This window comes from Plectropomus leopardus, chromosome 23 (genome assembly GCF_008729295.1).
Source record: "Plectropomus leopardus isolate mb chromosome 23, YSFRI_Pleo_2.0, whole genome shotgun sequence".
NCBI classification, from domain to species: Eukaryota; Metazoa; Chordata; class Actinopteri; order Perciformes; family Serranidae; genus Plectropomus; species Plectropomus leopardus.
The window spans coordinates 11,485,081-11,498,584 of NC_056485.1; the positions used below are offsets into that span (position 1 = coordinate 11,485,081).

General features: G+C 38.2%; 1 protein-coding gene across 1 annotated transcript in view; it reads left to right on the top strand.

Moving 5' to 3' along the window:
• Nucleotides 1-13,504, top strand: part of LOC121961901 (phospholipid-transporting ATPase ABCA1-like) — a 172,168-nt gene that overhangs the window by 83,713 nt on the left and 74,951 nt on the right. The window contains exons 29-31 of the mRNA XM_042512000.1: nt 88-215; nt 6,271-6,369; nt 7,140-7,329. Of these exons, the coding sequence (XP_042367934.1) occupies nt 88-215; nt 6,271-6,369; nt 7,140-7,329 (417 nt within the window). The remainder of the gene's footprint in view (nt 1-87; nt 216-6,270; nt 6,370-7,139; nt 7,330-13,504) is intronic.

A 13,504-nucleotide genomic window follows, 5' to 3' on the forward strand; every position in this document is an offset into this window, starting at 1 on the left:
TCGGTATGATTTTACTACAAAGGACTTTCCAGAAGGAGCAGGATAAAAATCTAAATACAGATTTTGGCTTTTTCACCCTCCTTCTAGGTGGTCTTGCCTGCTTTTTTTGTGTGCCTGTCTCTGATCTTCACACTCATCGTCCCACCGTTCGCTGAATATCCGAGTCTGGAGCTGCAACCCTGGATGTATAATCTGCCTCAAACCACCTTTTACAGGTAATCACATATTGATATAGCATAGAATGAACTCTTTGTGTTGTTTTGTATTGGTTTTCATGGCATTTAACCCGATTTAGCACAGGTTTTAATTTATATTTGGATATTAACAACAATCTGTAATACTTTCCATAAAGTTTAATTGCTGTTCTGTTGCTGAATTATGTTATACACACAATAATGTAATTACTCAGAAGCAGCATAATTTTCCCAGTGAAGAATCCTCTAGCAAGTAATGTTTACTGTTATCAGAGGCAGAGTGTGTGAATAATTTGAAGAACTGGTTAGTTCTACTGGCAAATGAACAAAAGGCTAAGAGAAACTTAAACTTCAGTGACAGAAAATCAAAGGAAAAAGATGTCACAGTGCTGCTCACACTGTTTGATCGCCAAGAGATTTTTTTGCACTGCTGAGGTCATCAATCTGGACGTTGTCCCCGCTGTGGTGGCAGCTTGCTATTCTGTCACTGAGAATCACAGCCATACGTGGTGACAGGGGATGGCCCTGGTGGACTTCAACACCCACTGAATACAAACTTGAGTTATTGCAGAGGGTGTGGATGAACATAAAAACAACACATAGATGCACTGCTGTAAGAGGCTTTTTTAAAAAAGAACCTCACCTTATGCAATATAGTGCTTAATGAACACCTCAGACAGAAACATTCATCCCTATTTCCATGTCAACATTTACTGTATAAGGCAGAGATAGGATTTCTTTACTGTCTGAAATATATAGAGCTATCTCCATATTCACACAAATTAACTAAAAGTTGCTGCAAAATGATTCATCCTTCACTCTAACAACAAAAGGGCTGTAAGGATGCCAGTTGAATTCTAATATGCATCACTCATTACAGCATCTGTCCAAACCATCAAACTAATCTTGACACTGCATTCATACTCTGTTCTTTTGACATGAAGCTGTCATTGCTTATCTACCCGGCAGGTGTTTCATTTCCCCTGGCAGCACTTTGTAGAAATTCACTTTGAAGATGTCAGGACACAATTAACTGTAACCTGAAAGTGGTTTATTTAAGATACCATCTCACCACTTGGTCCAAGGGGGAGTCTCCTCTATTTTTTTTTTTTTTTTTTTTGCAGGTGTTGACATATTTTCTGTACATACTTTTGTTTGCCTTTAATGTGGTGGTGAATATTTTTAAAGCCTTGCTGAGTATTACTGTAGAATTGCAGAGTCATATTTTATGTATTTAGGTATATCCCCACAGTATCAGTCCACTACAGTGATAACTGATTGTGTGCTTGCTAGGCAACTCACACTACTGGCATTATTAATTTTGTGCACTTTTTTTGCTGGACCAGTCTTATCACAGTTTTGGCATCGTATATATACATACCAACACGTCTATCATACATAATAACATGTGGCTCATTGAGGACACTGGTAGTATTACCTTTGGTAGTGATCCATCCACAAAAATTTTATAACATGACTTTTTTCTTCTTTGAAGTTGAAGCTAGAATCTTGAAACAATATACTACACTTGGAGCTTAATTGCACTGAAGAAACTTTCTCAGTACTTTTTGTTCTTCAGATAAAAAGAAGACAAGAAGTTTGAAATTCCATGTTATGCCTTTCTTCCAGACCTTTGCTCTGTGCTGATGCAGAGAATGCAGCTGAAACATTTAAATGTATTTCTGTGTCTCTGTCCATGGTGCTAAACCATTCAAAACAGTCTCTTTCTCTCTCCATGGTACTGAAACAGTCAAGCCCTGTGTATTTAGTTTCAATTACTACATTTCTGGTTTAGCGACATGCATAATTAGAACTTAGTAACAACCATCTAGTAGTGTGACAGACGTATACTACCAATAAACTCATGAAACTCAAGAAAACATCTGCTACTAACCAGTAGCAGATGTTTATAGCAATCTACCTAGATACTAAGGTTTTTTTGAAGCAACACCCTAAAGGCACCTATCTATAAAAGATAATTGTAGTGACACAATGTTGCTGTGTGTTTTTACAAGACTGAAAAGACCTTTACATGACACTGTGATAATATCTCGCACTGTGCATTCTCTTCCTTATGTCAACACAATACAACTTGTGACAAGTGGGAATACAATTCTAGCTCATAAGTAAAGGTTCAAGATTCAGCCATGGGATTTCAGAGCTGCTTTGCCTACTTTTTCACATCGTCTCTTGTCACAAAACTTGAACTGCACATTCAGTTTTCTTGGGAATTCCTGGTAACAATTCCTGTATATTACATAAAAAAAGTGGAGTTTTCTTAATTTCTCTGACATTCCCTCTGGCCTGTTACTAAATATTGTCTTTTCTCTTGAGTGACTGTAAAACATCCTGCCTGATGATGACAGTGTGAAAGTAGTGTGCCTTTTCATCTTAACGGTTCATTCAGAGGAGCATTGCAGGGCTATATATGTCATGAATGCAAATGATCTAATTTAGCGGAGTGATTGAAGATAATGATTGATCTCATTTAGAAGTTGAAGGGCCTCTGAACCCTGCTCATTAGTGCATAATGTATAACTGTGGCAATGATGTGGATTAGTTACTTGTGGCTAGCTGAATTTTTATTTTAGAAATTGAAATAAGATTTCTGAATATGAAAGGTTTCCACCAAACACTTTCAGTGTAGAATCCATACGTACATGAACCTAAGTTCAACCGTAGCTGTAAGTGAAATGGCTGCCAGCTCCATGGTGTAGTAGTTAAGTAGAGATCAACTTAAGTAGTGTAGAATCAGTGGTGTTGTTAGTCCTGGGTGTCCTGAATATTTTATGAACAGTCCTGGACTTTTCAGTCTCTTTTAGAAACTTAACGCTCAAAGTTATCTCAGTCAGCGGCTCCTCTGTCCTCTGCACAGCATCTCTTTCTCTCCCCCTCCTCTGTCCGCTATTTGCATGCAGGAATTGAGGTCAAGAGATAATTTTGATATAAGCCTTTGTAATGTAAATCTATGTGACATTGTTTGCAAACTAAAGAAATGAAAGGTAATTTTTGTCTAGTTTTTGCTGAATAGTTGAAGGCAAACTGTTACATTGATGTTGGTATATAAAACTGTAGCATTTGTACCTTTATATTCTTGAAATTATAAATATTTTCCCGTATTTTGTAATATTATCAAAAATATTGCCATCACAAAAATGCCCTGAAATATTCTGATATAATTTTAAGGTCTTATAGCCTTCCCTACACTCTTGATGAATCAACAGACTGCAGTGTTTTTAGTTCCAACTTTTAGTATCACATCAGGGGGCTAGGTACTTCAGTGGGGGTTGCCAAAAACAGGACACAATGAAATGGTTTTATTGGTACCATCTATAGCTTTTGACGATTGAAATGCAAAAATAAACTTTCTAATGTAAGAACTGAAGTGAACCAGACTGCTTGTTGATATAGTATATTCTGCTGCTTTGGCAGTCTTTAAAGGGGTTATATAATGTAGCCTTCATTTGACTTTCTTCTATTGTCTCAGTTCTTACTTCTGTGATATTTGACGAGATGAACTACTCATTAGTTCCACTATTTCCGTGTATATGCACAAGTCTTCATTTTGGAACTATCCAACAGTTTTATTATCTCAAATAACGTGGTAACCCAGCCATTGTTAATTGCAAAACAGATGGCTGCACATAATCCATTTTTACAATCGGACCACTTCAATTGCGCTCGCTGGTGGCCAAGGAAATGACCGTATGACCTTCATGGAGACGCCTCTAAATGAGACAATGAACACTGTATTAATCCAAATGGTTGGCTGGGCTGTGGCCACCGCTGGCAGAAAGCCATCATGATGGTCTTTATGAAACACTGTGTTTTAACTCCCACGGTACCCTTAAGATAAAGGGCAGAGTGTGTGTGGTTAGTAATGAGAATGAAATTGGAATGGGAAGATTGTTTAACTGAGACACAGGGCGTAGATATGCACAGGACACTCAGATGATAATGAACGGCTGCGAGGAGCCTATATTGTACACAGAATCCTGAACAGGCTCATTACAGTGCGTGCTCGCTGGACTCAAACTTTGTGTGATTTGATGTTTTGATACTTGACCCAAACAAAAAAGGTGGTACATATAATGATTTCTCTCTGTCTTGATTAAGGCAGCCCCAACTGATTGAAGCATTGCTTTTGAGTATTTATTTGAAATGCGCCACGGCGGGTCCCTCTAGTGTACATGTCTCATTTCCTTTCACGCCTTCTTTGATGTCAAGATATGTTCAAGATTAATGATCATCTGAACTCCTGTGCTCTGCTAATGTGCAAGACAGATTAGATGACTTGGAAAATCCTAATCAGTTGCAACTGGAGACACATTATAAAACAAAATCCAAACCAATTGTGATGGATTAGAAAATTTAGAAAACCCTTACTAATGGTGACAATGTATTTTGGTCCCAAAAATAATGATAGATTTCTGATATTTTGTTACTCAGTCGTAGTTTAGACTTGTCACTTAATACACACTGAAATTATTATTCTGGCTCGATATGTCAGTGCCTGTCATCTCAGATAATCCCTTTTGTCCACTGTGACAAAAGCCAAACCTGCAAGAGAGGTGCAGATTCAGACTCAGCTTACCCTGCTTCACCTTTCTGTACACTGAGCTCATACTGACTGTTGGCAGTCCTCTTTTTTAAGGCAGACAGTGATCTCAACACAGCACAGAGCCTTCAAAATGTCTGGTTTCGAATATCAGGCATTTCGATTTTATCCAGGCTACAGAGGTAATTCTGTAAATTGCTTCAGCTGTTTAAGATAGACTCCATAATGGTTCCCTATCATCTGATTCAGTGATGGATCTTAGGTGATCGCTGGTCATGACCACCAAGACCATGATTAGTATTTTTATTTTGATTGTCTAGAGAGGCAATCCCAGTTTAAACCAGAGGTTGTCCTCCTGAAACTTTCCTTGAAGCACTCCATGCTGCAGGACTTTTGATAAGCCACACCTCATGTCATTTCAGACTTTAACCTGTTAATTCACATTTTTCAAGTCTAGTTTCTAGTAATGATAGTTATACTCTGACTTCACCAAAGGGGGCTTTTTCTTTTTGTTTTACTTACTTAGGTCACAAAGTAAAATCCCAGCGACAGTTTTTAGTCTGTATTTATTGACATTGTGACACATTGATTGATGCACATGGATTTAAGTGGAACTTCACCATATAGGGGTTAGGGGAAAAATCCTTACAGCATAATATTGTGATACTCTGCGTGGCAATATTGTATTGATACATAGATGCTGAGTGAGTATCAATTTTTTATTATAAAAGTTATAAATATTGTAAATACAAATTAAAATTTTGGTACCCAAGGATTGGGCTTAGGGGTGATTGGGTTGTGGACTCGGGTTAGAATCAGACATACAAACATTTTACTGCACAAGAATGACTGAAGTGAGATGAACAGACTGAAAACTTTATCTCATTAGATAAAATTAATGTTGACAAATCTATCGTTATGTTATTCCAATACTCAGCATATGGAAACGTATTTAAAATCACAACATTATTGTATCATGACGTAAGTATCGTGATGATATCATATCATCTGGCCTTTGATTATTCCCATCCCAGTTTCGAATGGTTCAAAGCCTCACTTTATTCATGATGTGGACATTCAAATTCTGAATCATGTGAATGCTGCACTTTTTGTTTTTCTATGTTTTCTGCCTTTTCATGTCTACATTCTGTTTCAACCTGGTATTTCTGTCCAATGGCAGATAAAGATGAGTACTATTATACTTTTTGTGAAATTAGATTCCAGAGGTGGCTGTGTATGATTGTTTCCAACTTGTGTGATCCAAACAATTCCAATAACTGCGTGCTGTGAAGTTGTAAAGGCAAAATTTGTTGAAAAAAGACAGATGTAATCAACTTACATGTTTCTATCAAACAAAAAATGTTTGCATCAGTCTGCTTTTGTTGGTGTTTAGCCTTTAAAAAAACAACATTTTCACTTTGTTGCACACAAATGGAGGCACACACCTGTATTATTTCAGCAGTCTGATTGAATGTTTGAATGTGTCTTTGTATTGATTTTTTTTCTTGATATTTTCAGCAATGATGTGGCAGATAATGTGGAGGTGTCTAAGGTGGTAGAAACACTGGTGAACGAGCCTGGCTTTGGGACACGTTGCATGAATGGAGACCCAATACCGTGAGTGTTTATACACCAGAATCCAAAAGAATAGCCTTAGTGTGTGCACATGCATTCATGCCAAATTATGCTTGTGGAGTGTTAAGCTTTGCAGGCTGTCTGCGTGTGGCTATTGGTCACATGAGTGCATAAGTCATGCATGTCTGAGCATGTGTCTCTGCCTCCTTTAAGAACTCCTGCTGCAGAAATAGAACAAGCTGTAAAATCACCAAGTAACCCTGAGCATTGGAGAGGAGTGCTCTGCCTGATTTTTAAAAGCAATTTCTAAGAACAAACTTGATCAATAAATAATTAGCTTTTCACACGCTCTCCAAATCATACTGATCAGAATAAGCTGAATAATGCATACCTCTTTTTTTTTCTTTTTTTAAACTTGAAAAATGAAATGGAATTATTACTGAGCTCAGAGCCTGCATAGTTCACAAGTGCTTGTGCATCACAAATGCTGGGAGCGGCTTACTGTGCTTAAGTTCTTCAAACACAAGCCACACATCTCTTAAGTCAGAGGTATTACCCAGCAGTCTTAAAAATACTGCTTATGACTCATATAACAAGTGTACCACCTATCCAATCGCAGGCAATATCCAGTGAATATAATACCTTTTAATATCTTAGTTTGCTCTCTTTATTCTAATTCTCTGTTCCCTCTCATTCTCTTCACTTCTTTTCAAGTTTTCTCTTGTTTAAACATTTTTCTGCAGATGTCTTTGGCGAGCTATTAGTTAAGCTACCAGTTAAGCACTCATATGTCCTCCTTTGTTTTCTCCCAGGAAGTTACCATGTTCTTCTACTGGCTCTGATTGGTTCACTCCACCTGTGGATCAATCCGTCATTGACATCTTCCTCAACGGGAACTGGAGCATGTCTAACCCCTCCCCCTCCTGTCAGTGCAGCACACCTAAACGGAGGATCATGTTACCTGACTGTCCACCCGCTGCAGGAGGGCTCCCTCCACCTCAGGTTAGTCTCCTGTGCTGCAGCAGTAGGGTGGAGTGTCATGTGTTCGTGACTTAAAGGTAATTGATTTGATGGCCTGAAACATCCAGTGTGTCAGTCTGTGTCTGAGGTCGCTTGAGCAAGAAAGATAAAGACATTTCCTAACTGGAGAGATGATCTTAAAAAAAAAAAAAGTCTGTCTATGCATTGAAATTTGTGCTACATGACCAGATAAAACAGGAAAAGGGCTGGGGTATTGGCTTTTGCTCAAGAAGGTAGAAAACTACAACTACCAGAATGCACTGCCCTGTTCCATATTAATAACCGCTCCTGCTGGTAGCTGACATGATGTAAGCTTGTCCATTTTGACACAGGACATTTGATGGTGGCTGGCTAGTAACAAACAATCTTGAATTACATTGAAACAGTAAGCTAAATTTGTGTCTCAATACAATGTGGCAAGAAATAGGTAGTAATATAGTAACAGAATCTTGGTTCATATTTAGTCATCACTTCTTCCTGTTCACAAATCTGTATTACAGCCATACAGTGCACTAAAAAATGCTTCTGAAGACATTTTAGGTAAGCATATTTGATCAGCGCTGCTCAGTTTTAATGTCTGCTGTTTGTTTGGAGAGTAAGAGAGAGAGAGAGGCGGCTTTTTGTCTGGATCTTCTCCTTTGCTCTTTGTGTCCGTGGTGGCAGGCGTATGAAAATGCAGAAGTACAATCTGTAGTTCAAGCAACAGCGCCAGAGCCAGTGATTTGTGCTGAGAGATGAACAGGGAGATCTGAGCTGAAAAAGGAGATCTGGGTGCTGGTGAAATGGAGGGAAGTTCACCACAGTTCATTTACACATAATACCTACATTGGTATGATTCAAAGCTGGCTGAAAATTGGCAGAATATCCCTTTAACTCCCCCCTGAACCAGGGGTAGTGCTTCCTGTGCACCCTGGACTCTGCGTGTGTGTCACAGTGGGATATACTGCAGCAAGAGAGTGGAATAGTCTAACTAAAAAAATATAAACTAAATCAATGACACAACAGTACAATAAAAAATGCTTATCATGGAAGCTTTTGGCTTGCAGTCTGAAAGTCCCAGTCAGCACCATTTTTGATTTGAAAATGTAAAGGTACTTACTAACAAGGAATTTGCATTGCATTGCAAAATGTAAATCAGCCTTTTGTGCTACCTCCCTTTTGTGAGCTTGCGTGCATGCATGAGAGTGGGGCCAAAATTGATTCCTCTAAAAATACACTGAATTGGCCATTGCCCGTGATTTAGCTTGTGCCCCATACCTGCTAAAAATCCAGTCAGAATATATCCATCATGTGTCCTTTTACTCTTTCAGGTATATACCAACCTTTCACCTTGTCATATCTTTTAGGACTTTGTATTGCAAGAGTAGACTTTAAAAAGGGCCTCACCTTTTCTGCTCACATCAGTGAGTCCTGGGAGGTGTGCATGTCTCATCCTCCAGAAGTCAATACCAATCCTTTATAGGCCATTACTTTAACAAAATACACATGGCCAAATGCAGCTAGGGCGAATGTTGCTCGTTCTGACCTGAAGAGACTTGATCCCGGCCGGGATCGATGGGCAAGATAGAGACCCTCGTATCCCTGCCTACCAGCCACCACCTGCTGACTGAACCAATCACAATACAGCGAAAAAGAAGAAGAGAAAGAAGCTCATTTGGAGCTAAATGGTTTGCGCTGCTGTCTCCCAATGATAATGAGAAATCTAAGCTTGAGAGAGAATAGAGGGAGAAGCTGCCACCTTCACTCCAATGTCATTTTATTAGAGATGGCTTTGTCTGTTTACTCAGGCTTTGTGGCATGTGGCTGCATTTTAAGGGATTTGAATTTGAATGTCTCATTCCTAACCCCACCTAAATCTGCCAATATTTTCTTCCTCTTGGAGTCTCATGATGGTTGAGAATTTGTTTGTGATAGTTTGCCGCAGATGGAGGAAGGAAAGGAGCGGAGGAGTTCTTGTGTCTGATACCTGAGATTTGGCTGCAAAACAGCGCTGCATATCCAGAAAAGCTTATTCACGATTTTGAACTGTGAGCTTCATTTTCATTCAGACTAACCTCTCTGCTAATTGGTCCTGCAAGCCTCGCAACTGGTGTTGGTGGCATGCATGGGCATATATAAATAGCATGTATTCTGTGATATTGCACAGCTATGGTGCATCTTGAATAGCTTTCTGTTCACATGCAGCAGTAGTTAAATAGCTTTTCAGTAAATTATTTCAAAAACTTTATTTTCAAGAATTTGAGGACATGAGGTGATAAATCTCACAGACTGGATTGGACTGCTGTATTTGTTGTGCCTGTGACAATAAAGAATCTGTGGGTGGGTGGAGAGCTTTGGTGCAGTATAATCGGATTGCAGAAGTGGGAGGGCGTGGCAGCAAATCCTGTGGATGCAGGTGGGTTTGAAACAAAAACAAAATCTGAGAAACAGTGTATAGTTGCATAGAAATGTTGGTAGTGTTTTATAACTTGGGTGAAAATAGTTATGTCTGCGCACCGATTCGTCACCTTTCAAGTCATTTGATTTATTTTTTTCAAAGCCAATGATAAATAGCAAATGTATACATTACGCACCCCTTTGTGCCCATAATTACCCAAACAAGTCATGCATGCACATATTATATAGCAGATGTGTCTAATATATGTATTAACATATAGAAACATTCAGTCAAGGCACAGTGAAGGCACACTGCCTCCAAACCTTCATTTTATTAAAAATGCAGGCAACAGACAATATTTTGGAGGTTCGGGTGTAGCCAGCAGATATCTGGGCCAAGACTTCCTCTTGTGACAGTCATTTCAGCGGATCCCTACTAACAAATATCCACATATGAATGCAGATGAATTACAAAAAAAAAGTAAATATAAAACTGAAACATTTTGAGATGATAGCCGATGGGTTCCAAATTGGTTGGTCATTTAGTCCTAATTGGTCATTACTATTATGACCACAAACAGACTACAAACAGAAACCAGAACACTTCAGATACCAAAATATTGTCCCTTTGCCTACAGATTCTGCATACATATGCAAAAAATGATTCTAGAGATTTGTGTTGCCTCTACATGTCATGTGCATTATAACTGTTTTCTTTATAGTGTTTTGTAACATGCCCATTCACAGAAGTCCTTGATATGTTCTTCTACTTTTAAATGGCTATTTAAAAAAAAAAAGATCTTTTTTTTATGCTCCAGGGGTGACCTCTAGCTCATCTGGTAGAGTGTGCGCCCCATATAGGCTGAGTCTTTTACTGTGGCCCGGGTTCAATTTCAGCCTGTGGCCTTTTGCTGCTTGTTAGTTCCTTTCTCTCTTCCCTATTTCCTGTCTCTTTGCAGCTGCATTATGATGAGGAAAAAAGCCCCAAAAAATTTTTTTAAAAATGTTCCATACATCTTCCACTTAAGTGAATTAACTCCAATTACAACAATCACAGTAGTGACCTTTCTTTAAAAAAATATATAGATTCCTGCTGTCTGATTATGGTTGGTTTTAAAGCTTGCAGTTGTCATCATGAGCGCTTAGTACATTCATATATATTTGAACGCATATCTCAACTGCACATAAGAGCTGACAGTCCCATCAATGCTTCTTGCTCACACCTAACCGACACATAATCCCACCGCTTAATACATCTACTTCTCATCAGAACAACAATATGACTAATCACACCTTACAGCCTTTACTGCACACCTGCATCTCTTACATACTGTAGCTATAGTGTAGATTGTATGTGGTCCTTGTCACAATGTTAGATCTTCACAAGGTCAAGTTACTTTAGCAACTAGATTATACAGTAAAACCAGTCAAAGAGTTTGCATCAGTTTTCATTTGCACTTAACCTTAAAAGAAGGGAAAAGTAAGTACGTCTCAACCACACAGGGGTAAGATGGAGTTTTAGATTTCAAGTAACAGTACGAAAAGTATATTATAGTCATGTGGATATTTATTCCATACATGATCCAGCAACTGAAATTTAGGGCTTTTGACTTTCCAGGGACACTCTTAGTGAAAAATTATACTTTTGTTCCTTCAATTAAATGGAATGATTCAAATTAATAATGTGGCCTTAAAAGCCTTTTGTGTAAATATAGTTTGATTTATAGTCTTTAAATACCATTATATCAAATAAATATGCCACTCAGTGAAAAAGGAAATGCTGTGAGGGAAATCTAATGACACAATAGACAGTTATGAAGTTATGCTTCACTGTGGTTGAAAAAGCCTTACAACTTTTTAAAAGTGTCAGCTCTTTTATGTCTATGATATAAGTTTCAACAGTCATTGTAAGTTCAATTTGCAAAGCGTTTATGAAGTAGCAAAGCGTCTTTCAGCCTCGGTTCGTAAGGGAAGTGAGGGAGCGTTAAAAAGAGATATTCTGGCCCAGTTAAGAAAACACTCATAGTCACATACAGATATATCTAAAAATGATTTTGTCTCATAATTGCCATGGCACCCCCCCTCAATATTTGATGTACTTGGGAGATGTCATCTTGGAAGGACAAATGAGACATGTTTTAAAAGAGACACTCTTCAAAGTGATTGACTTCCAATAAGCAGGACATGAGAGGACACAGTTTTAAACTGCTGGGTTCATGTGCCACTACTTTATTTTCCTTCCAGCCTTCTATACCGCCCCTATACACTATCCCACGCTATTTAATGTGCCATTTCACACTCTCCACAGATCTGTAATGCCTTGTTGAACTCGTGCGAGTCCTGTTGTGTGCTCCTTCCTGTGACAGGGCCATCCAGGGCCACTTTAAAGGAGCAACTGTCCAGGTATCGTGTTATAGGATGATTGTTGAGACAGTCAAACAAGAGAGGTGCCCTTTGTGCGACCTTTTCTTTTCCCTGACGTTCGGTCCTAGCTTATGACAGCAATGTCAAGGAGTCCCCCATTTGTTGAGGCGCTGCTTGTATCTCTGTATCTTCCAGGTACCCTGCTAGGCCATCAAGGTCTTTCTTTCTAACCCTCCTTTTTGTCGTGCTTTTTCGTCTTCTGTGCTTGCTTCTTCCATTTAAAAACAGCCTCACTCTTTTTTTCATTCATCTCAGCCTGAATCTATTTGTTATTTTATGAATTGCTACTACTTTGCCACTTTACTGGATTTCTGCTTTATTGTGTCGTTTTGTATGTAGCTAGTACTTTTAGTACACTTAGCCTCAATAAAAAGACCATTTACAAAGGCCAATTCTTGCCTACATCTTGTTACATTCGCTTGCATCATTTCTCCTTTATTTACAGCATCTTATTTTCTTCCAATCCCAGATCCTGTAAAAGGATATTAAATTGACTCTCGTTTTTGCATGGAAACAACCTTGAGGACATTGAGTTATTATCATGCAACAAGATTATTGCCAGTCATCTCCCGCTGTGTGCTAAAGGAACTTTAAATTTAGGATAAAAAAGCTGCTCCGAGTAAAGAATATTGCAAGAGACAAGTGAGAAGAGCAGAGCATTTTTATGCAATACACATGCTGTTAACGGTCACATTTCTCTGTTCATCACACTCTTTTTGCATAATGGAAGACTTTATTTATTTGGCAGGGGTCAGTCTTTGTAACACAGTAAGCCCACAAGCTTTGCAGCTTTTTATTTCATCATATGAAATCATGAAAGATTTATACCACAGGAGGAGTGTGTGAGTTAATGTGGTGGAAATATACAGTAATACAGTATGATTATGGGGTAAAATAGTTGATCTTAGTCCGTTTTTGGTAGTACTTTCTATGACCGCTATCTCTATAATGCATTCTAAACATACTTAGGATGTGTTATAATTTGCTTCTAAACACATATAGTTACAGATATAAGCACTTGTTATATTCAGTGTTTTGTAGCAATAAGCACAACACATTATAAAGCATTTTATGATGATCAATTTAATAAATGTATTAATTCTATGTTTTGTTTGTTTTTTTTCTGCATGAAATTTAAAATTTTCCTTTTTTCCTCATTACTTAAAGCAAACAGTGGCCAGTTATAGTGACGTTTATCCACTTGTATTGTATTAACTACCTATTCCTTAGGGATTTCATTACTTCACTTAAAGCATCCAACTGACACTTAGAGTAACTTATAATCACATTATAATGCATTATAAAATGATTATAATGTATTTAAACCCTGAGAAGAATAGGTATGATCTTCACAGAA